General features: G+C 41.5%; 1 protein-coding gene across 2 annotated transcripts; it reads right to left on the bottom strand.

The window, feature by feature from the left end:
• Window positions 1-2305: 2305 nt before the first annotated feature.
• Window positions 2306-24230, bottom strand: susd2 (sushi domain containing 2). 2 transcript variants are annotated; one of them, XM_041937118.1, is made up of 14 exons: window positions 23972-24230; window positions 23552-23750; window positions 23181-23329; window positions 21889-22246; window positions 21151-21352; window positions 20574-20659; window positions 20222-20490; window positions 19353-19496; window positions 18565-18717; window positions 17859-18107; window positions 16116-16394; window positions 15605-15781; window positions 7256-7352; window positions 2306-3011 (listed from the first exon to the last, which is right to left on the bottom strand). In XM_041937118.1, the coding sequence occupies exons 1-14, from the start codon at window positions 24039-24041 to the stop codon at window positions 2960-2962; spliced, it is 2484 nt and encodes an 827-aa protein (XP_041793052.1). In that variant the 5' UTR covers window positions 24042-24230; the 3' UTR covers window positions 2306-2959. The 2 variants fall into 2 exon arrangements, 1 of the variants encoding a protein (XP_041793052.1); XR_006006843.1 differs by lacking the exon at window positions 2306-3011 and having other exon boundaries at window positions 7258-7352; window positions 15605-15750.

Here is a 24230-nt window from a genome sequence, read left to right as displayed (position 1 = left end):
AAAGTGAGGTATCTGCCTTTTCTGTGGCCTCGGAGAATGACGTGCTCCATTATAAAAAGAACTGACTCCAATGAAAAATGAGCCTTGGGTCCTAACAGCCGCTGGTCGCTGAGTGGATTACACTGCCTCAGGGGATGGAGTTCAGCCTCTGATGTTGATGACTGAGAAGGTGGAACACTAGTAGCTGGCCCGTGAGTTATAAAGTTATACTGAGTGTTAATGTCAAGAGCAGTTTGTGTTTGAAGGGCCACTTCTACGAGTCCTGACAGAAGCTGAGGTTCAGCTTTGGGTCACACAGTGGACACACTGAGTGTGAGTTCTGCATGCTTGCTCTGAAAAGACTGGTAGCATTGCTGAGAATCTCTGAAACTTGTGAATATTTATTCAGAATCTTAAGAATCACGGTACTGAAGCAAATCAGAGGAAATTGGAAAAGGACAGCATGCCAAGAATAAATTAGTTGAAAAATACAATTCAGGAAGTTCAATGATGGAGCTATTAGCTCATAAAATGAAAAACATTGAGGGGATATTCGAATAAAGGTGATGTGAAATTACAATATCTTATACAGAAAGGTTTTAAATTAGTTTCTTTTATATTTAAAGTATGTATGATAAATACATACATCATTTTCTTTCCTGTGCTTCACTGTATTGGCTTTATGTTTGCATATATATGAACGTATTTATGTGGACATTTATGCACTATATTGATACGTGCAAGAGATTCTTTGGTGATCTGTCTGCGATGCTTTTTGGTTTTATGTTGCAAGCTTATGGCTGCCTATGAAAGATGATTTTTGTTTTTAATTGCTTATTCATTTGATGGTTGTTCTATGTTAGGGGGGGAAAAGTAAAAATAAAGTATACAAAAACTAGGACCAAAAAAAAAAACTATCTTGTTTTATCTACTTTAGGATTAGCTGACTTTGCTAAAATCTTCCCTCGAACTTTAAGTGTTCACGTTGCCAGTGACAAACTCAAACACAAAACTCTGTGTTTGGGCAAACACCTTAATCCTGAAATCCATCTTTATTTCAACCTACGCCTTAAAATTAGGAGTTAACATCAGAAGGCGCTGCTCAACCGTGAGGTATTAGGAGGTAAGGGACAAAGCACACCTGCAAAGCTGGAGTTGACATGAAACAAAGAAACGCCCCCAAAACAAAAGCCTCATCCAAAAGCCACTTCAGAAGCCTTTCTTCATAATCCAGGGATGTAGAGCAGATCTGAGAAACGGGAAAAGTCCCACGTGAAAGCAACAGGCTTCCACAGAGCACATTAGCATTTACTTGTGTTTGAATTTGATTGAACTAATTACGCCGGGTTGTTGGGATGATAAGCGAGCGTAAACATTCGGGGTTAGAACAGGCCCCCACAGAGATGAAAACCCTCCACTTTCATCCATACGCAATTAATCAGCATCTGACTCTGCAAACAGACGCAGCAGCTTGCTCCATTGCCTCTCTTGTAAGCACTGACTGACACATGAAAGCAGGGAAATTTGCACCCAGTTAGGAGATTATACAGTGAGTGAGTCAAATCTGAGCTGATACTGTGGAAAGACCTCAGACAGCATCACACAGGGAGGCTCATTTCTGCTTTGTGGGGGTATCAGGACCAGTCTCATTTCCAGGTAACGCCACACATGACGTGGGTGCATGTGTGCATATTTATGGTCGTAAAGGACATGAATGTGTTTTTATGTGAAAAACAATAGGGCCCCAAGTGTCCCAGAGCAGCAGCAACAGTCAATCTCGGCAGGAGCTGGTAATGGTAGAGCATTGCACAACTGCTAGTTAGGACACAGTGTTCACATGCAGCAAAAAACTTCAAAGCCTTCCATGTACAGCAGACCAGGTTATTTCAATTAGTCTCCAACAAGAGCCCTTCTTCTTCCACAGCTGGACCCCCACCTATCACTCCCAGGGATCAGGCACACGGGACCCTGTCACTCTGTTTCCTCACTCCCCCCAAAGGGCTTTGTTTTGGAAAAGGAGAAGTGAGTCAGGTTCAAAGTAGAGGAGAAGACCGCAGGGTAACATGAGATGACGGTCTGTCCGACGGGGCCTGTGGCTGTGCCAGACGATGCATGCCTGCCGGCCTGGAGAGGAGACAAGGTGCGCGCGCACGCACACGCACACGCACACGCACACACACACACACACACACACACACACACACACAGATGACACCGCTACAAAAATAGTTGTTTTTAAAAATAAAACTAATATAATTTATTGATTCTCTCATTGATTTTTAATTAAATAATTGATCAATGTATTGAGTCAATTTGTGTGTTCACATACAGATGTGTAACAGTGCAAAGAAAACAAAGAAAGCAAGTGTCGATACAGTGCAAAAAGGTGACCTTTATGTAACATTTCAGGCTCAGTCACTCAGCAAAACCCTTCGTTTGACTGAAGGCTGGGAGCCCACACAAAGGCTGCATACGAGTTCAAAGTCTTTCAACCAAAAAATGGTCAGGTTCGCTTCACATCTGACATGAGCATGAACACATCTGGTCCTATTTTAAACTGAACAGGAGAAGGGAGTGTTGACGGTAATGATGATATCTCTGTGCAGTATTTATACAATTCTCTCTCTAGCGAAGATCGGACGTCCAGTCATGCAAAACGGGAATATAAAAACAATCATGGCATTTTTCCTTTACTTCAATACCCTCAATCCTCACCCCATGCGCCTGCACGACCTGGAGGTTTTCCAAACTAAACAAGAGGAAAAACATGAGGCCAAACAACACGCTGAAAGCCTAAGTAGTGCCTGAGGTTTTCCTGATAAGGTCAACAGGTCAAGAGAAGACCATCGTCCTAATGAAGAACACGACTGCATGTGATTTCCAAATGCTCAGCTCTAAACACATTTGTTGCCATCGGCCACATGGTGGTAGGTTTCAGTGTAGAGTGGTGTGATCCATAACCCGAAAGGATTTTGATGGTTTAGCAGGTTTGTTCTTGGGTCACCATCTGGTCCTGTTTCTCTTTCTTCTCTCTGAAAATACAAATGAAAGAAGAGTCACTGAAACAACTTTAGAATTTAAGAGTTAACATGAAAAAGCAACCAACTAATAATAACAAGACACATTTTTTTTTACACCACCGCTTCTATGTGGGTATGTCATTGTTTCGTAGATGCTTGCCCTCACCTTTCCAAGGTTATTTTGGGGAAATAACCTTTCAGACTGCATGTCCTGCTGCTCCATGGGAGTTGAACAAATGAAGTAATGGGGAACACTTGTTTAATCAAAACTGACCGCAGGAGAGTTGCCTGGTGACCTTGCATCAGGGCAGGGATCGTTTTCAACTCGGTAATAACAACACTTTATTGCTCTTATTAATAGTGTTTTATTAATGCTGCATATAAAACTTAGTCACTCATTAGGGACACTTACAAAACAGGGACGTAGATGTTGAAGGGCAAATGTGCTAAGCCCTCCCACGGTATTTGAACTCGTAACGCATTAGTTGGTTTTTGATATTATATCCATTACTTCACAGAGAAGATTAACAAGCTCAGGAGGATCATCCTTTGAACTTGATCAAGCAGCGACCAAAGAGGAGACAATAGATCACTTCCTAATGCATGTTTAATGGAAGAGATGGGGAACAAGATCCAGCCCTCTTTCTGCAAAACTGCACACTGACGTTCTGCCTTCTCAGTGGGTCAAATCAAGTGTATCTTCCAAAGTTACAGCTTTTATAATCTGAAATCCCTCTTAGTCTTCCTGACCCTCCACTGCAGGCCAGCAGGGAAACTCAAAGGAGGAATTTTGTGTACATCTGAGTTTTTATACACAGAGCTGCTTTTATTGTTTCTGAGCGTGATCAGTGCACAGTGTGTCAACTGATCGGGTCAAAAAAAGGATTCTGAACCTGACCTCTCAACATCAGTCACCTCATACAATGAGAGAAAACAAAAACATTCACCAGGAGACTAAGACCCCGCAAGTTCAGCAAACAGGCTGTGGTAATGTCATACTGCAGGTGATCCTGTGTTTGTACTTTACGCAAAAAGATCTTAACAGCAGACCCTTTGTCAGTGTAAAAGCAGCCCAATCAACATCCACAGGGTGACATTTAATTAGTTTACCGCTGTCTGTGTTATTAATTGAATTACAGCTAAATAATTACTGGCAAATAATACAAATATTTAAATTAATATACAGCATGTCAATGATGAAGGTCACGTGGTTTGTCTGCAGCTTATCAGCCAGTAGATAAAATGCAATGGTGAACATTTCTATTCCCCACCTTCCCTTGTGATATAATCCATTTTCAAATGGGGCTTTTTGACTTTAATAATGAACGTGTGAAGTGAACACCTGAACACTGAGCTTCAGTGATCAAAAACAGGGGCAGAATTCAAATCGAATCAGAGATCACCATCACCACAATGAAAGGTTGGCAAAAGGCTTCCTAATCTCAGCACTAATCCTTGGACATCTACTGACTCAGTCCTGATATTTTTCAGATTCTGAAATATTTTTGAGAAGTCCAATCTTATTTCTCACTTTGCGAAAAGTGCTTCCTCCCTCACTCCTTGGATACATTTTGAACCTCTTGCCAGGTTTACAAAAGCCCCCCTCTACCTTTTTGATGTGTCATATAGCAGAAGTGGAGCAGACGTGATGGTGTACACACAGACACACAGACACAGACACACACACACACACAGACTCACGTCTTATGGTGTAATGACTTTCTTACTCCTGTGGTGAGCTGCCAGCAGACCTGTTGAAACCTGCTGAGTAACCCTAGATGTGGAAAGTACCCATGCAAGTCTGAGTCTGAGACGCAGGGAACTGAGGCGCAGGAGACCTTCACTATCTACCTGTCGCACACAAACACACACACATGCACACACAGAGTTGTGTAGTATCACTGATACTTTCCTCCAGACACGCAACCCAGACATGATCTGAAATACGGTAAGACCCCCACTACTTCCATCCTGCTATGCTTCTGATGTTGGGAGGAATCAATGTGTCTGCACTTGTTAGCGGGAGAGTGTGTATGCATGTGTGTGTGTGTGTGTGTGTGTGTGTCTGTGTCGGTATTCATGCATGTCAGTGTGACCACTAACACTCAAGGAATGTATAAGATTTCTCTTTGCACATTTAGGCTACTGTATGTTTCCTGGCTGTGTGTGTGCCGGCTCTCCTACAGTAGCATGTATATCAGCATGTCATGCGTGTGAGATCACCTCAACCACATCTGCACACCTTTTGACACTCTTGGTCTCTTTTTACACCTGGCCTCCCGTGATCAAGGCTTTAAGAGAGGGCAGGTGTGCTCGCTCATTGCCCTCGCGACTTCAAAACACAACAGTTTCCTCGCCCGCCTGCCCCAAGTCCTGGGAGCGGGAGGTGGCTCTTGATTCCTGACATCCATCATTTTTTCCCCCCTGCTGGAGTTATGTTGGGGGAAAGCCCAAATGAAGTCTATGAGCCCATAAAACAAGTCTTTAATTTGTATACGCCCAGGAGCTAGCGCTGCTGTTAGCTTCTCGTTTCTCGGGACTGCAGTCATGAATATCATCCCACAGGGTATATGGGTTTATTTGTTTGATCAGATCAGAAAGAAAATTTACGGTTTGGAGGATGGGACATGTTGAGTATCAAACAGGCAGGTGGGATTCATTGCTTTTGTGTTTTTGTCTTTGTTGGCAAAGCAAAAAGGTTGTGACTATTGGGAGGAAATGGGAGGGGAAGAAGACCTCTAGCTATGTACCGGTTTTCACAAGATAAGTGCCTCCTATTTCCAACACGTAATCTGCCTATTCAAAGACATGATAAAAGATATATGGCAGACACAGGGTGGAGGACTTCCGATCAAAAACAAGCCATTATTCGTGACACAAGTCGGTGTTTGTCTGACCAGCGGAAACGTTTCCATTGGTGGTTTGTACTGAGACAGTGAGACAGCCGGAGGTTTTCAGTTTGATTCTACAATCTCTTTCAGTCTCACGATAAAGTTACAATCATTAAGATATTCATAAAATCAAACCCCATTTTTGAGATGATTAGATTTATGGCATTTTTTTCAACAATTGCCATTCAATGTATTTGCATTCTGTATGTACCTGTCTACTGTATGTAGCAGTTTTCCTTGCTAGTGGCAGTGTTGGCAATATAAAACACAGTATTCACATTGCCTTCACATACACACACATGAGGAAGGCACAAGAAACAATGCATCTACATGTAAATTACTATCATTTCACTCATTGATACCAGCCAGCTTACTGTGCACTATATTAACTGTATTGCTGGTATACTACACTGATGCAAACACAACATTTTCTACTGCTGCAGAAGCTTTGCATTGAAAGCGAAACACGGGGTGGCTTTTATTGTGAAACAGCCACAGGAAATTCAATGTATGCGCTCACTGTTTCTGTTCATGAAAAATGCATTTGCAAAACAAGACAACTTTGAGTTTCTGCAAGAAGGACCAGCCACGACTAGTTGTTAGATGAAGAGCTGCAGGCAAAAGGCAACCACCTCCATTTACTGTGCCCTGCTGTTGTATGAAGCCCGTGTGGAGCATGAAATCAGATTATAGTAGCCTATGATGGCAACAGAGCGATATGTCTTCCTTATGAAAACAATATGAGTGTGTTTGCCTGCACTCTAAACAGATACACCAGTTGCTCCTCTGTTGTATTTCTAACAAAGCAGCTGCTCAAGGAGTGTTTGCTTCCACTGGAGTTCAAGGAGCTGTAGTATTAAACCACATTTAATGTTATCATGGCAACCACAGGTGTCGCCAAATTCACCTGGACTGAAATCTTAAGGATTATAACTTTAAACTAATCCTACAATGAGATCCTTTGAAATATATTAAAACATTATCAGTATCATATTACCACCTCAAACTGGATCACAATTATAAACAATTATACAACCTGCCAGGAATTTGGAACTAAAAAGCCTAAAAGAGGGAAGTGGTGGTAGTAAAACAATATTTATGCCAGAGGTGGTGAAATGATATTTACAGTGTTGGATGGGTGAGAAAAACAACCTATGAATGCAACATTTTTATATAAATTAATAGAAATCTGCAGCAGCAATAGAGCATAACAGACAGCTTAAACTCCTGAAGAGGATATTGTAAGATCTAACTCTGATTTAATATTTGCTTCATTTATATTTCATGTTTCCTATATAGAGTTTTGTAGCACCAGTGGAGTAGAGGGATTGATTTTTCTGTGAAGTGAATCGTGTGTGAACCCACCTGTCTTGTTTCCTGTTGTGCAGTCTGATCATTACCCCCATTGTGACGAGGGCTGAGATGGAGCCGATGGCGCCGAGTACAAACCCCACGTTATCATCTGTGAAAATCATACCAGCACAGAATTAGTCACTGCTATCAGCCATTGATCCTTCTGAACAGCCTATCAATCCTCCACAGCTTTTCATATCTGGATCAGTACAAAGTTTAAAGGCAACCAGGGAAGCATTGTGCTGGGAAGTGAAAACATGAGGGAAAACTGAAGAGTGAACATCAATCAATAGTCACAGTTCTGCTCAGTAGCCAGCAGCAGAGGACTGTGATTGAAGCTCCCAGGTAAGGATGGGTGTAGCAGTTTGAGCATGCAGCTAGGTGTGGCTGAATATCACCATGCATGTTCACTCTGTCTTATCTGGGTAAATAAAGGATTAAGGAACAGAAAACCTGCTAGACCAACTTGAGAGTTTCCTGTGAACATGGAAGTAAGGGTGTACAGTAGGTCTATGACTGAGATCAGAAAGAAGAGCTGTGAACCACTGGTTACAGTGGACAAAGTGATCCGTACAGAAAACAACTACAATGGCATTACCGCTACCAATTGGTTTTATGGTTGTGTGATATGTTACATATGACTGTCATAGATTTTGTCATGCCGATTGTGTCCAAGTAGACTGATAATCTGACTTCAAAGTCGTATCATTTTACTTATCTAATTCAGGCAAACATTGTGCTAATGTTAATTCTGTTTTTCTGAACCAATCAGTGGCGGGGATGTATGCGTCCTGAAAATACCATTTTCAGTAGACACAGATGGTGTGGGGGTGATTACCTGACACACTTGACAAAACGTTTTTCAGATTGATCAAAGAAACGTTTCGATCTAAAACGAGTCAATTCTGTAAAATCAACTTAAAACAGCTGCACCAGTCTCACCCACACATCTGATTGGTTTACTGTTTCTTCAACGTCAATGAGCTCAGCACCAGACCTATTTGAATGGCTGGTGGGGGGCGTTTCAGACGTCTGGAACCAGGCTAGTGCTGAGGTAACAATCCCTGTAAGCTTTATGACTAAATCTGAATATTTCTATATGCTTTTTGCATCAATGTGCAAACTACCTTCATTATCCGCATCAAACAATTCCACATTCAGCAATCCTAAAAAAAAAAAAAAATCTGTGCATTTGGGATTGGCCTATGGATCTATTTTACATGTTTATGAATAAAAAAATGTATGAGGAGATCTAGTGTACATCTCTAGTCTAGGTAGACTTTATGTGCAGGTCACAGCCACTCAACAAAAAAGCCCATTGTGCTCTGACAGTATATCAGCAAGTGCATGATGTGCTGTCAGAGCTGGATGGACTGATACAGCCTCTATTTGCTGGATTTTCCCAGTTGCCTTCACATTGTTTGCACTTGCTCAGGTAATACTGTGATCAAATTAGAACATCTGAAACTTTCATTGGGGTCTTGGCAAGGTCAGCAAACCATTTTCAACTCCATTTGACTATTCATACAGCATATTGTGCCAGGAGGTATTTATTTAAGGCAGGCAAGTGTACAGACGTTACGCGGAAGATAATTATCAAAGTACCGTCACCCTCTAACGCATGAATGCATGAACATATGTCAACTATGGCACATGTTTGTCAGGTAGGCACTGCAGGTGCTGGTCCTTTACAATGTCATCAGCCTTGGAACATCAAACACAAACACACACATGCATGCAGAAACACAGTGAAATGCACACCCACGTGTACAAATATTCCCTGAAATTTCTAAACCAATCAGTTTCGCTACACATGGCCAGGCCTTGGATGAAGGAGCACTGGCGTCAAACTGCTGCACACTGAAGCTTTCGGCATCAGTGCCACAAGCGGCCCAGAGTATAATTGTACTGGGAGCATGTGGAGGACTGGCAGTCAATCAGTGTTAACATTCACCTTTTTCCTTTTTTTCTGCTGGCAAAGCCCCGAAGCTATCGCATTACTCTGCTGAACACCCCTTCGCATTGATCAAGTAGTAAAGCTCCAGGGATCAATAATGTGGCACTCAGTTTGGACCATTACATTTCCGGTGAGTGGAGATTATCACGACAGACATCATTGGGTTTGACTAAACAAGTTTAAGGTGACAAAAAATATAAAGGGTGTTTTCTATACATTTTGAAGATGGCAGTGTGTTTCACCTCTACATGGATGCAACTTGATTAAACAGGTTCGATTTTACATGTAATTGCTGCAATTTGCAGCATCATAGTTCATAATAGTTCAATCCTTTTTCCAGTGTTTATTCGCAAAAAAATTGCAAACCGACGATACCAATCAGAAACCCAAGACTGTTTTCATAACCCTACCACGTCCGTACAGCCTTGAGCTCTTATCACACAAAGCATTTCGTAACACAGAGATGAGTTTTTTGACAGAGCTGATATCATCTTAAAATAATTCTGTTGATTTTGTTCTCCCTGGTAACAGTGTGTGTCTGTACCAAGCTACTGTCGTCATCTGGTATCTCACCCTGTCTGACTTAATGTGCTGGCGGAAGTATTTTTGGAATTTGAACCATGTGTCACACAGCGACAGACATCAAATGTTCCATTTACGAACTTAGCAATCGCCCGGTTGCATAAACGCAGTCAAAAAAACACAAAGCCAAGTAGTAGCCAGCTGAGACATTACTAATCTCTAAACATGCTTTTCGACTCCATCCATAGTCAGAGATTCACACCCAGATGACAAGTTTGTGAATATACAGTCAGCAGACAGCAGCACAGCAGCTCTAGAAGATAAAGGTGTCCAGAGGAATTAGACTCAGCTTGAACAGCTAATGTTTCTTATGGTCTGGGACCCTGGGGCCAGGTAGGTCTGTGTGTGTGTGTGTGTATACTGTATTTCATTGTTTTGTCAAATTAAATCTCTTGATAAAATTATGTCTTCAAAAAACAACTCAAAAAGCAAATTTTTAATTACATTCTTACATCGAATCTATTCCTCTAATTAAATGTTCCAGTTCTATCCCCCATGTACGTACATGAGTCATGTCAAATAAAGGTCTTTTTAGTCTGAAGTACGTCTACAGCTCCATCAGATGAGCTCAAGCACCCCTTCATTGTTCCAAATGTTACTGACTGTAATGTTTTAAACTAGATGTTGCTTAACACTACTAATTATATGTAAAAGTAGCATTTTTCACATAACATACAAAATAAAAGTGTCTGGCAATTGTAAATGTTTAGGCTTGATTTCATGTGTTTTATCTTCGGGGCAAAATCAATTTTGACAATTCTGTGTTGCCTCCTCTGCTCGTTCGCGAGTATACACACATGCTCATGCGGTGTTCGGTTTCACAGCTGACTCATGGAAGGTACTGTCGTGTCCTGTTGGACCTGGTAGTTCAGTAGTTATGGTAGAATTTCTATACCTATGCTAGGCCTTTTTAGCCTTTAACAGACAAAAGAATGCTGAGTGACATTCAGCAGAGGTGCATGTTCTACCAGGTGAGCTATATGGGCACTCCTATTGTGTTGTTGGTATACTTTAGATCAGCCTCACACCAATATGCAGCCCCACTTGTGTGTTTATTTTCACATGAAACCACAGTCTTTCCATGTACCCTTGGTAACTGTAGAAGTGACACGTACTGCTGGTTGGGAATCACTGGTTTATATCATAGAGAGATTTTTGGAGAATCAACATAGGCATTGGTGATTTCATAAAATTAACCTAGAATGCTGAAAATTACTTAAACATTACTTGGTCACTTGTAGAAACATTTCAGGCAGTTTGTCTCCAAACAGTATGTACCTCAACAGATGGGTAGTTTTGCTTATTGTTGTTCAAATGTCACAAAAAGACCTGACAGCAGAGTGGAGAAGAGTCATGCATGTGAAGCGACGGGGCACAGCACAGGCAGAACCCAATGCAACTGCGTCAGTATGCATTTAATGCATTTCCAGTATGGTTGACTACTGTAATCGTGTCTAAACTGGTCACCCCAAAACAACCATTAAACTGCTGCAGCTCATTCAGAAAGCCGCTGCTATAGTTTTATCCAGGACCAACAGAACCGAGCACATTACTCCAGTGTCGCAAATCTTTACACTGGCTTCCAGTCACAGAATGGACTGCAAAGTGCTTCTGCTAGTACTCAGTATATCAGTGGACACAGGTCAGCTAGTTGAGCCCAGGGTCCAAAGTCAACATGGTGAAACAGCATTTAGCTGTTAGGCTGCATGCAACTGGAACAAACTGGCAGATCTTTGATGTGCCCCGACTGTAGCAGTTTTTAAATCCAGGTTTAAAACGTTTCTCTTTTCATGTGTCTGCGATTGAGCTCTAAAACTTGCACTGTATTCCCACTGTATTTTAATTTTGCTCTGTGTGTCTCTATTAGGTGTTCCAAAGGAGATGCACACAGTCGAAGCTACTTCCACTATGTTTTTATGCTAATCTATGTACTTTTTTTTAAAACTTATCTTTTTAATTCCATTGTTAACAGCCATTCTATGTATTTGTACTTTCATTATTTTGTACTTTCTTTAGTGATATTTTATATATGGATGTTCTTTTGCTTATTTTTATGTAAAGCACACTGAATGGACCCCATGCATGAAGTGTGCTATGTAAATAAATTTGCCATTGCTAATCAAAAACGCAGATCTGTGCATAAGCTCAAACTCAAAGAAAGCTTTCCTTCACGTGGCTCTTCATCTCAGTGCCACTTGTCACACTATTAGATTGGAACTGTGGGTAGGCAGAAGTTGTGTAAATTTTTTAGGTAAATCTGACATAAGTTTGAGATGGACTGGTAATTCAATCACGACAAAGACCTTTGTACATTGACAGAAATGGCCGACAGCGAAGACGGTGAAGTGGGAGCAACGTGAGATAAGTCTCAAGCAGGCCTTGGTTGGCATTTCAATGACTCCTGCTTCTACGCAACCTGCATTTACCAGCCACCTCTGTCTCTCTTTCAGCGCTCGAGTGCTCTATCTCAGGGGAATCTGAGAAGAGAACCACGGGCAGAAAATTGAGTGAGGCTTTGTCTTCCAACCCACGTCACTTTTTCCTGTGCAAATCGCTCTACACCTCTCCGGCAGCTGTCACCTTTCCTTTAATCACTTTCTTCTCCTCTGCGCGAGGAACTCTATTAATATTATAATGCCATCAAGATGGAGTGATGCTATTATTGGTAAGCATCTGATACTCAACTATGGCTATTGTTTTTCAGAAGACCCTGACAAGGTGCAGCCAAGCAAGTAAACTCTACAGCCTCATACTTCTCAAGTCTCCCATGGTCTCGTTTGTGCTCAGATCAAACACACACCAAGGACTTTCTATCCACCCTCACCTCACCAACACTGCTGTCATTTCTAGCCGAAGATATTAACATTGATCATCAAGATGCACCACACCCCTGTCTAAAGCAGTTAAAAAGCACATTGACAAGTACGACAGCAAGTTATAATCCATCTCAAATAGGTGGGGCTTTTGGTGATGGGAGACATTCAAACAAAGATGCACTTTCGATGGAAGGGACTTCGTGTCACCTCTGCTGACAGGCGCCATTTCAACAATGGCTCATGAGTCAGAGAAGAAGTCGAACCGGATGGAGTGGCATTTGTCGTGCAGTGGCACCGCAACTGCAATTCTCTGGCTGTGCAGCCTACACATCATGCTGCAGTGATTCATATAAGGGGAGGAGGAGAGATCTGTCAGGGCGTCTCCTGCTCGGTCTGTATTTAGTGTTGTTTACATGGCTAGAGGTCACATTTGAATGGTGTAGGTAACAGCTCATGCAACACCTGCCACTGAGCACCTCAGGTCATGTTGACAGTTGTTAGCTCTGATTTCTGTAATGAGAGTGCTGGAGCAAGTGTGATCATTGTCAGACAGCTAAAAAGGCCCAGGTTTGTGTGTGTGTGTGTGCATGTATGTGTGTGTGCTCTGTCTCACACTGTATTGACTGTGTTTATCTATAGCTGAATGTGAATGAGTGTGTGTGTATATGTGTGTGAGAGACAACTTATTTGCAGACACATCCAGAATCAGAATTAGGTTTCTTGCCAAGTAGTTTTTTTTCATACACAAGGGATTTGCCTTGGTAATTTGATGCATAACAATAAAAGAGTGAGAGAAAAAAAGAGATAAAAAGTAAGTACTGCAGAAGTCAAGAAAGATAAATAGATAATAAAAAATGATAATATAAATACGAAAAAACACAATAAATAATATTTAGACTTGTACAGTGCAGCAATGTGCAAAATACTGACCGAGGCATGCGCAAAATTTCACAATATGAAGTATATGAAGTATGAAGAATAAGTGCAAAGGGCAGAGATAATAGTTCCAAATGTGTGTTAATGTAAAGCATTGAGTTTGAGTGTTCCCAAGTCTTGTTGATGAGGCCAGCTGCAGCCAGGAAGAAACTGTTCTTTTGACAGAAACTGTTCTTGTGGCACATCACATCACTTGAACATTCACTGTGATAGATATTTTCTAAACCTTCTGTATTAGTCGCTGCAGTAATGCCATACAGTAGATATACAATCAGCAGGTGTGTTTTTTTGTTCAAGATTAGAAGCGTATGGTAGTATAACAAATAAAGCTTAATAAAAATCACTTCAGTGCTGCACTGGATAACCAAGTTATGAAACTAATATGTTTGCTTAATGAATGAGTCACAGTGTCGATTGTGTCCAGCTGTAACTCAGCCATCTCTTACATGGGTCTCCAAATCTCACATATGAAGTCTATTCATTGCCGATTACCATCAAGAGGAAGTCTCTGTTTGCAGCTCTAACAAGGTAAGGATGCAGAGCTGGGGTGAAGCCAGGAAGGGATGAAAGTAGAGGTGGATCACAAGTCAAGTGGCTTTGTTTCTCTGCTTCCTCTCACTTCACTTAGCCGATAAGTCGATGAAACCAAAACCTTTGGAATTCGTGAAACCTTTGCTTTTATGTTTCCCCAACTAAGTGATCAAAGATCTAATTTCATCCAACCTTGCTGTCACTGCAGTATGGATAAATAATAGCTGTGTTGTTACCAGTTATTTTTCAAAGTTTTCTAAAACCTGGCCTGCTTCACACTTCTAAACACAAGACACTGGGAATTTAGTATGAAATACTGCCACCTGATGGCCACAGCCAACAACTACAACAATACTCTGAGAGTTTATGGTTGGGGTGATAAATGAAACCATTAGAGGGACCCAGGTGCTTCCAATTTCCAAACAGAAAGCCAAGACAATCCAGGATCAGAAGTTTATAGCCTTGTAGCTAATGGTCTGCATGAGCAACAGAGGGCCAAGTCTATTGAATTTTTGCTTTCAAAGAAACTGGATGAGAAGAAGAGGATTCCCCAGGTCACTCTCAGTTTTCACTGGAGAATGCTGCCAATCATACACAATATAAAACTTCATTACTTCAATTACTTCAAACACTGGTGATGTGGCTTTTCAATGCAGAAGCATGAGAAATTCTAGCGTGGCCTGGACAGAAGCCTCCTAACAAAATGCCAGCAGACAGTTTATTTCAGCGCCTGTCAGCCAACTGTTGTTCTCTGTGTTGTCTCTGTGTTGTCCTGAATACCACTCTGCTAGAGGCAGCGTGGATTCTGTTCAGCCGCTCTGATGCACTTCCTTCACTCCAGACTTGGCATCATCGTTGTCGCGTTGTGAGTGACGCAAAAGACACTGTGAAATCATATTTGAGCAGCAAGAGCATCCGGCCTGAGACACATTTGTAGAAATCCGATTGGAATCGCATTTGAAACCACCTCCACATGTGGCTTGGATCCAATTTGCAAAAATCACATTTTGTGTGTTTGTTTGTCCAGACTTTCTAAAATCAATGTGGATATGCTAAAAACGGGATTTGGGCTGGCAGTCTGAACAAGGACTTTGACACCTACCCTCCATGCAGCCACTGGTTGCTATGCAGTATAGTATGAAACTCAACTTGCAGAGATTTAAAACTAATAGTAATTATGATTTTCCACTATTTTTCACTGTAATATGGCAATTCAGTTGCCAGAAGAAAGCGTTTCAAAATCTTTCCCTGTTTGTGTTTAAGAGTATGTACGTTTGGACGTCTGTCAATACTGTTAATAGGTACTATGTTGTCCTCTGGGCTTGATTTCCCGAAAACACATTTGAATGCAATGCAATCCTGCAGCCAACTCTCAAAACTCTGATGTCAGAGTTTTCCAGGCATTGTTTACAGCGCAGGCAACATTTGCAGTCGACTTTATAGGTATCATAATACTGGTGGTTCTCTCACGCCCATTATAGCTGAGTTTATTTGATGCCAAACAACCAGCTGTTGGTTTTGTTTCATATCAGAACCAACCTGTTATACAGTAGGGTTGCTCTCCCGTCCAGGTCCCATCATCCAGACAAGTGCGCTCTGTAGAATCGTACAGTATGTAGCCTTGATTGCAGGTGAAACTCAGAGCATTCCCCTCCAGGTAATGTGTCCCATTCTTCCTCCCGTTCCTGGGTGTGGGAAGCCAGCCACAAGACACAACTGAAGGGACAATAACACATTCAACAATCAATATTTAAACCGTTATGTTGTCTTAACTTGTGACAATCAAATGTTTTTGAAAGCTATGAACATGAAAATAAATAACTTCCCCTCATTAAGCTTTCAAATGGCATTATATGACTGTGGAGTGTGGGTGAATTCCTAATCAAACATTGGTGAACTCCCACAGGTCCCATTTGTTGCATTTTCAAGCATTATCCAAAGATAAAACAAGCAATAATAAACATGTTTGATACAAACAGAAAGTCACTATATATCTTTAAAAGACAACAAATGAATGGGCAGATATTATCCATCTTATTTCACATGATACCTGGCTCCAGAGCTGCCATTTGGGCCCGATGACTCTGGTAGGCCCTGAGTGTGGCGTTTCCCATTGTGAGGCTCCGAGTGGTCAGGGTATCGTATTTACAGAACTTCGCTCCTTCTCCAAAGCACATCCTCAACATGTCTGCCACCAGAGGGTCATCAGGCCCCTCAGGTAGAGAAAAGGCAGGGACAAAAGCAGAATCGTGGCTTGGTGGGAAATAGTAGTTGTCCAAAAGGTACTTCGAGTCATATGTGAAAAGGGAGGACGTCTTTGAAATGTTCCCTGCGGATAGAAACAAAACACAACATCAGTTCAGATGTGCAGCAATGTCGGATTGTTGGCGAGATTACAGGTTTCAGACTGATCCTGCACTACCTGAAATTAATGTCAGTGGTGGTATTTGCGGTGTCAGAAGTATTCATAGTTACACGAGAGAACATCATCAACTGCATTACAACTTTTTACCTGCTTTTTAACACACATGTGGCATCTGAAGAGTTCTACCCAATATAGCACAAGAAAAGCACAGATAGGAAAACATTAAAAACATGCATAAAAATGAGTGAGTAATGCAGATTTGTAATAACAACTGACATGGATAACCACACTTACGGGAATTATCGCCACAGCAGCATATGTTTGACCAATCACACTGCTTGGCTCAAACTACCGATTTTCTAAAACATAGAATTAAAAATAAGAGAATATGAGGCACGCTATAATTTGGAGATAAGAACATAACTCAGAGGTCAGTGCGGGACACACACACAGCATGCTGTCCTGGTTTTCTTTAGGCCCAGACTTTGATGCATACAAAAAAGTCACTCTATATGCACCATTAAATCTATTAGCTCCCACAAGCTTAAACTGGGTGTTTGCTGCACTTATACTGAAGCAAATGATTTCAGTCAAAAGGTCAAGCGCATGAAAAGTCAGCTACTCGCCGATTTTGAGGGATAGTACTGTAATTATAGCTGAGACATTATTATCCTGTATGTATGCGGTCTGGCCCCAACTGTGTTCCAGAGATGTGGTTTCCCCCTGATATCTCTCTGTAATCTATCAAAGCTGTGCTAACTCTGAAACATGTGCCTCGTTTTCTTTGGCAGGTTTCTGCCAAACGTGGCTCAAATATGGTCATTTACAACCCTGATTCCAAAAAAGTTGGAAAATAAAAACAGTGCAGTCATTTGCAAACAAACTGTGTTCATTGACAGTTTTATGAAGCGTTCCTGAGCCCATGTAGTAACATCCTTTATCCAATCATGTGTTCACAAAGTGTTGAACCTCGCTCCATCCTTGCCTGTGAACATCTGAGCCTTTCCAGGATGCTCCTTTCATACCCAATCATGATCCTATCTGTTACCAATCAACCTGTTTACATGTGGAATGATCCAAACAGGTGTTTTTGGAGCGTTCCACAACTTTCCCAGTCTTTAGTTGCTCCTGTCCCAACTTGTTTGAAACATGTTGTTAGCATCAAATTCAGAATAAGCAGATATTTACAAAAATCAATGAAGGTCAAACATTAAATAGATTGTCTTTGTACTTTTTCAGTTAAGTTAAATCTGTCAAAAAAGATTAGCAAATGATCACATTCTGTTTTATTTATGCTTTACACAGTGTCTGATAAAAAGGCTTAATATTCATGGTGCTTTAGTGTGAAAACTAACTATTTCAGCACTGATCAATCTGATTGATGCTTGCTTCTTTCCAAACACGAGTTCAAACATCTGTCACACTCACAGCCGGCTCCAAAGGTGAAGATTTCCTCTGACGTGGCATCGGCCGAGATGACCTCTCCTGTTTGGGTCACCAGGTCATCTGATGGGTCAGAGTTCATCAGGCCGAGGAGGCCCTGAGTGTTGTTGGTGAACCCTGTCGGGAGCAGGACCGTCACCGCCATGGTTCCTTCATACAAACGAACCTCCACGCCAGCACCGGAGAGGAAGATTGCTGTCAAGTCCTGAGGACTGGGGGCGAACACAAACACTCCTAGAAAAGAGAGGTTGGGTTTGTATGTTTAATACAAATTAAAGATGGTAAAAATCTTTGTGTCCACATGTGAAATACACTAAAATCTACAAATCTTTTTACAACACACAATGGTATAAGACAAAAAACGAGCCCCTACAGTGGATGTCCATGCAGTTAAGACTGCACTAGGTGACATTTAGCTGTAGAAATGATAAAATTTAAGGTTGTAAAAGAAAACAGAGCATTGCATCCTCTTTAAACAGCATGATGTGAATGAAATTATGCCTGGCATGATCACTTTCCCTTTACCAGATATTGAAAAGACAAAATTTAGAGAGAGACAGGGTGCAACTGATTACAATGTTCAATGGTATCATATATTCAATTTCTTTAAATTCTCAGAGCAGCCATCTCTTGCTGCCAACATTAAAGATGTATCATGCACAGCTGGTCAGGAGCGTCTAAATCATCTCACCGTGTAGGTCCATCCATCTCTGCTCAGTGAAAGGAAGGAACTTTTGGTTCCTCAGCACCTGAAGCTGGCCCTCTGCTAGACGTACCTCGATGACATCAGAGGCCTTTTCCTTCATAGCCACTGATGACAGCCACGTGGCTCGGGCCAAGGTGCCTTGGTGGTCAACATACACATCACATTGTTATAGATGCACCATGTATTAAGCATGCTGAAGTCAAGAGTGTTTTTTGCACTGCTTCACTCTCTGCAATATCAAACAATCCAGATGTTTGACTTCATTGATCTAATGAGGAGAATATTTATGACATCTGGCCATCCACAGTCACTTGGCCCATGGCCCCCTGGCTCTTGTGAAATTCTAAACAATGAAGCTAACATCCGTTCTTCTGCACCACATGTGACCTCCCAGAGATGTTGAGCGAAAACAAGAGGGGTAGGCTGTCAGATTACAGCGCCAAAATGTTTCAGTCACACAGGGATCTGACATCACTTGCTCTCCGAACAGTGTGAAAGATAAGATAGAGTCTTAAATGATCCTTAAGAGAGGAGTGCAAGCAAAAGAAGACAAACAAAATTCAGCAAGAAATATCACAGTCAATATGTCTGAGCAGAGTCTAGAGGCTGGCAATCTATCGTCAGTCCTCAGTTGAACCAGAAAATAGGTCCCTCTGAAGAACATCCCAGATTCATCCAAACAAAGTTTTGAGCTGAAAGGGAGAGACATAGTAGGAGCATGGGGAGGAAAGCGGGGGACACAGGCAGGGCTTTCACATCAAATGTGGACTCACCGTTCTTAAGTTTCACCTGTTCTGTTCTGGCCTGAACACTCAGCTCTCTGTCTGGCGAAGACACAAGGGTGAACTCTCCTTTGCCATTGAAGGTGTATCTGAGGCCGTCAAACGTTATGAAATGCGGATCACCGAGGACAACACCTGTGAGGCGTCAAGAAACAAAGCACTGATGAGTTTATATCAAATGCAAATCTCGGCACAAACTTACTTATTTCGAACAGTCTGCAGCCGAGCTCTGATTCGTCTCCACATTGGGGTTCTAATATCAGTATGTGGCTTGCTTTTGCATTTATAGCCCCTGAAGAGCAGGTAGTCCATTGCATGATCAAATATATTTCCACATCTTAACTCTCAGCTGCAGTCTGTAACTCATTTACTTCTCCTGCAAACCAATCTGTTTATTACTTGCTACTCTAATGTCCATTTGCAGAGCAGAGTTTGTATGTGCCGTCACGCAGATGCAGTTAAACCCAGATACAATATACACACATAAACACACAATGTTGCCTTTTTTTTTTTTTTTGTAATTTTACCCCAAATTCCGCTACATGAACCAGTATCAAGACTTTATATTTATTTATATACAGGTACTGGATGTTTGATATTCAGAAATATACTGTATAATATCCTTATCTTGTCCAAAATTATTAAAATGTACATTATCACTTTAACTAACAAATCAGAAATGTGTCATCAGATTGGAATGACAGGGTTAATTAGGGTCAACATCACCACTGTGCTTGGTTATTAGTTTTCATTCATTTTGTGTTCCCATTTATATCTTTTAAGCATGATCTTATCTTATCTTATGTTGTGACAGTCTAAATGTTTTCAGAGTATAAATACTTGATTTGTGAACGTCTCACCAGCTCTTGGGGGCCGGTAGTTGCGGCACCCGCTAGAAGGTCGATGGTTGAAGTAGATGTGGCAGCGGTTGGACCACAGGCAGCAGTAGTAGAAACTCATGACATCGTAAAGCCAGTGGGAATACCCCGGCACCCGCGGTGGCTCCCTGTACGGAGGTGAGCCCCAGTCGTGAGCCCTGTCTGGGGTGCTGCCACCGACTGAGTCTCCTGTCAGCACCAGAGCGCCTGTGCTGTCATAGCAGCACTGCTGCCCTGAACCATGCGTAGGACTTGACATATGAGAAAGAAATCATGTCAGAAAGGCAGAAAATGCTTCCGCTTCCACTTTCAAAAGTCCTCTTGTTCCTCCTACCTGGCCTGAATTGCTCTGACGCAGTGGACACAACCTGGGTGATAAGTGCACACACTGCCCCTCTCAATGTCACAACTATAGTCAGCCTGAAATACAGTGAATTAAAATCAGTCTCAATAAAATAATAAATGTGATTTGGCAGTAAATACATGAACATTCTTGTATCAATCCTGTTGACTTTAACAGATCTCTAATAAAGTTAGTGCAGCAACACTGATCACATTTTATGAGCTCCAGGACTCAGACCAGCTAATCAGAGTCACCGGTCACAATGTATATGTCATCCATGGGAGTCATTTTAGTACAATTCTGCGTCATTTTAGAATTTACTTGCAACATTTACTGTACAAATGTGACCTTAAAAACATAATTCTCTCTCTGATCTGTTATTATCCTCAAACGACCAAGAGGAGCACATGGGTATTGTTCTTGCAGATTTCAAAGTCTTGTCTGTTATCCAAGTACTGTTTTTTAACCAATTACTTGTTTTGACAATGCTACAACTTCTTTAAGCAAACAAAACATCCAAGGCAATAAAGCAGGTGAAATTACTTTTATAAAGGCCAGATGCACTCACGTGAAACCTGCCTGTGTCTGCTCGGGCCTGTGCCAGAGTGCAAGGGCAGTCTATGAGCTCATCCAGGAAGCTGGGCAGCTTCTTCTCCAGGACGTCCCACTGCAGACACTTGCTCTCGGCCCAGGCTGCAGAGTCATCTCTGAAAGCCTGCTCCAGGTGCCAGGCTAAGACATGACCTCCACTCCAGAGCCCCTGTACATCCCTGCATAGTATAAACAATTATCATTCAGAGTTACTTTGAAAGAGATCGTTTTAATTTGTGGATACGTAAAACAGAGAAAAGCAGGACATCCTCATTCTTACGAATGTTTGGCATTTTTGCTGGTGATTAATCAAAATGTGTGGATTAGTTTTCTGTCTTGTGACCAATACCACCAGTACTGAACAGTGAAATCACTGTGCCAACTCTACACACAGCCCATTCTCATTAAAATATCTTTATGTTGATTTTCACCTTCATAAGGCTCATGTGATCCAGCTCACCTCTCCATCATATGTGTAAACAACACTGACTTCCTGATACTTGCTAAATATACACTAAACAGACTTTGCAAACATTGTCCCTGTCATTATTTCAGGAGTGTGCCAGTTGACAACACCAGCATTAGCAGCATGAGAATGAATCTGCAGTTTTTCCCAGTATCAGCCAAATATGGGCAAAAAAATGTCCTTGCTTATGTAGCATACTTTTATTAAGACTGAGATAATTCAACGATGCTTGACATGCATTATGGATACCTTGCTCCATCTGGCTTGGAGCTAGCAGTGATGCGGATATTTCCCAACTCCCAGTCAGAGTAGTCCTGTGAGGGCTCGGGGATGAAGCTGAAGGCACCAGTGTTGGCCAGATTCCTGCCGAGAGAGTAGAGATAGCGCAGCTCGGCCTGCAGAGGGGATGAGCCATTCGTCGCTGCCTCTGCGCCCCTGCTGAACTCTCTGTAACCCCACAGCTCTATGTTGACCTTCTCTGCCCCAATCAAAGAGCTGTTCCACGTCATCTTAAGCCATCCTGCCATGTTCGGCGTGCCGTAGTACTGCCACTGTGTTGCGTTCACCAGGGTGACTTCAAAGGCTGGGTCCACTTTACTGGGGTGGACTAACACAGTGGAAAGAAAAAATATTAAAAAGGGACACACGGATAAACAGATCTGGCGTAACTAGAGGTTTGCTGATCCGAATGGAGACAAGAGAAATAACTGCAATAGAAAGGTCACTTACTCAGTGACAACTCTTTGTGACACATTTACATAAACAGATATATAGCTACGGCTCAGCACTAATAATTATTGCAACCCCGGTAAAAAAAAAAAACATATGATTTAAATTCTAATTTTTGAAGAATGAAGTACATTTTGTGCTATTTTGTCACCTGTCACCTGAGTATGTCACTCAAGTAGTCCTTGAGTACCAAGTGAGTAATATCTGACTTTACTTCAAGTGTAAATAATATGCAAAATTGGCACAACTTTTCACAAACTTTAAGTGTACTAAGGTACACCAGAGAAAATCATGATTCATGAGCACTCAAAGCACACTTGGAGAACAATTGTATTATATCACCAATGTGTTGGAAATATACTTAAAATTAAGAAAATAGATAATAAGTATATCTTTCATAACTACACTGTATTACAACTAAAGGTATTTGTAATTTAGTACAGTAGCAGTACAGTAATTTAGTATTGCTGAATTAATACTTTAAAGCACAAAAAGTGCACTTGTAATGACTTTTCTATAGTAAATCATATTATGATATACTACTTTTTTAACTGTCTGCATCATCACTTTTCACAATGTCACCAGTTTATATTTTCTGCATGGTAAGAACACACCTTGTTAAAGACGTAATCTTAAAAGCTAGAACCGAAACACCGAATTTAATAAAGTATTCTTTAAATAGCATTTAAAATCATTTCTGATCACTGAGCCTAAATCAGTACAGTGCACACAAAAAAAGAAAAACAAAAGTAATGACCGTATTTGCAAATTCAGAGGTGGAAAGACCTCATTTTCATATTTCAGCAACACACCTGACAAGTACTCTCCAGATCTGTCAAAGGTTTTTCCATCTGTTGAGACAGCAAATGGTATCCAACCCGTCTCATACAGTAAAGGAGAGATGCAGTAGGCATGCCCTTCAGCATCAATAAACCCATCTCGCTCAATCTCTCCTTTGAACCTGCAACAGAAAAAGACAAAGTTCTGAATTTTTGTGCGGGACAGTGTGCATGCATTGTACGTGTAGGCTATCGCAAAGCAAGATTTATTGCAAAACATACGTACTTAGAAAATCACAGCATGTGAAAATGCTGAAACGTGAATGTGAACAAAACACCATGACGAGTGCATGCAAGACATAACGATGCTTCAAAGGTCACTGTGTGTGCTCACGGACACAAACCTGCAGAGAAGGCTCCCACCGGGATGAAGGACCAAACTGTGGATCCTCAGAGCTCTTCCACCCAGCATGGAGCTGGAATGAGGCATCACCTGGAAGCAGGACTGGTTGTAGTCTGCACAGCAGTTCAGCAAAGACACACAGGTTGTACGGCAGGAGCAGTCCTCCAACAGGTCTCCACACTTTCCCCTGCATGTTTGACCTTATTAAAAACAAAAACAACATCACAAAGTTCCGTAAGCTATAACCTATACCTGCATGACAAGCTGCTTCATTTGGTTTGTTGTATCTTGTTACAGTTAACAAGCAGGTTATAAGAATTCAAATGGATTTTCAAATGGAATTAAAATGCAAATATGACTGAGCTTGTACAGCAGTTCATGTTAATCTTTAGTCCCAGAAATAGCTTTGAAGGTGTCTTACCAGCTGCTTTAGATGAGACAATAAGAAAAATTCCACATATAAAAATGGCCTCTCTCAGCGCTGCTGTCATGTTTATCTTCGAGACAAAGTAACACTGCGTGTAGACGCATGTCTGTCTGACACTGTTTGGCTGAAACTTGGCATTAAGTTGAGCAGCGTACCAAAGGTCATTCAAAACACTAACAAACTAACGACCAGTTTCCATTGACAGTTATAGTTATGAATTAACAGATGTTAATTTAGGTCATTCAGAAATAGC

Source organism: Chelmon rostratus, chromosome 5, assembly GCF_017976325.1.
Source record: "Chelmon rostratus isolate fCheRos1 chromosome 5, fCheRos1.pri, whole genome shotgun sequence".
NCBI classification, from domain to species: Eukaryota; Metazoa; Chordata; class Actinopteri; order Chaetodontiformes; family Chaetodontidae; genus Chelmon; species Chelmon rostratus.
The sequence above is the reverse complement of the archived record's forward strand: the minus strand, read 5'-3'. Positions and strand labels throughout refer to the sequence as shown.

What these genes read in the sequence shown, in the direction of transcription:
- susd2 (XM_041937118.1), bottom strand. Translation starts at nt 24,041, where the DNA reads ATGACAGCAGCGCTGAGAGAGGCCATTTTTATATGTGGAATTTTTCTT. An exon ending in TCCAAGCCAGATGGAGCAAG is followed by an intron (nt 21,353 to 21,888) that starts GTATCCATAATG and finishes TATACTATGCAG; the next exon opens with GGATGTACAGGGGCTCTGGA. An exon ending in AATGGCAGCTCTGGAGCCAG is followed by an intron (nt 15,782 to 16,115) that starts GTATCATGTGAA and finishes TTGTCCCTTCAG; the next exon opens with TTGTGTCTTGTGGCTGGCTT.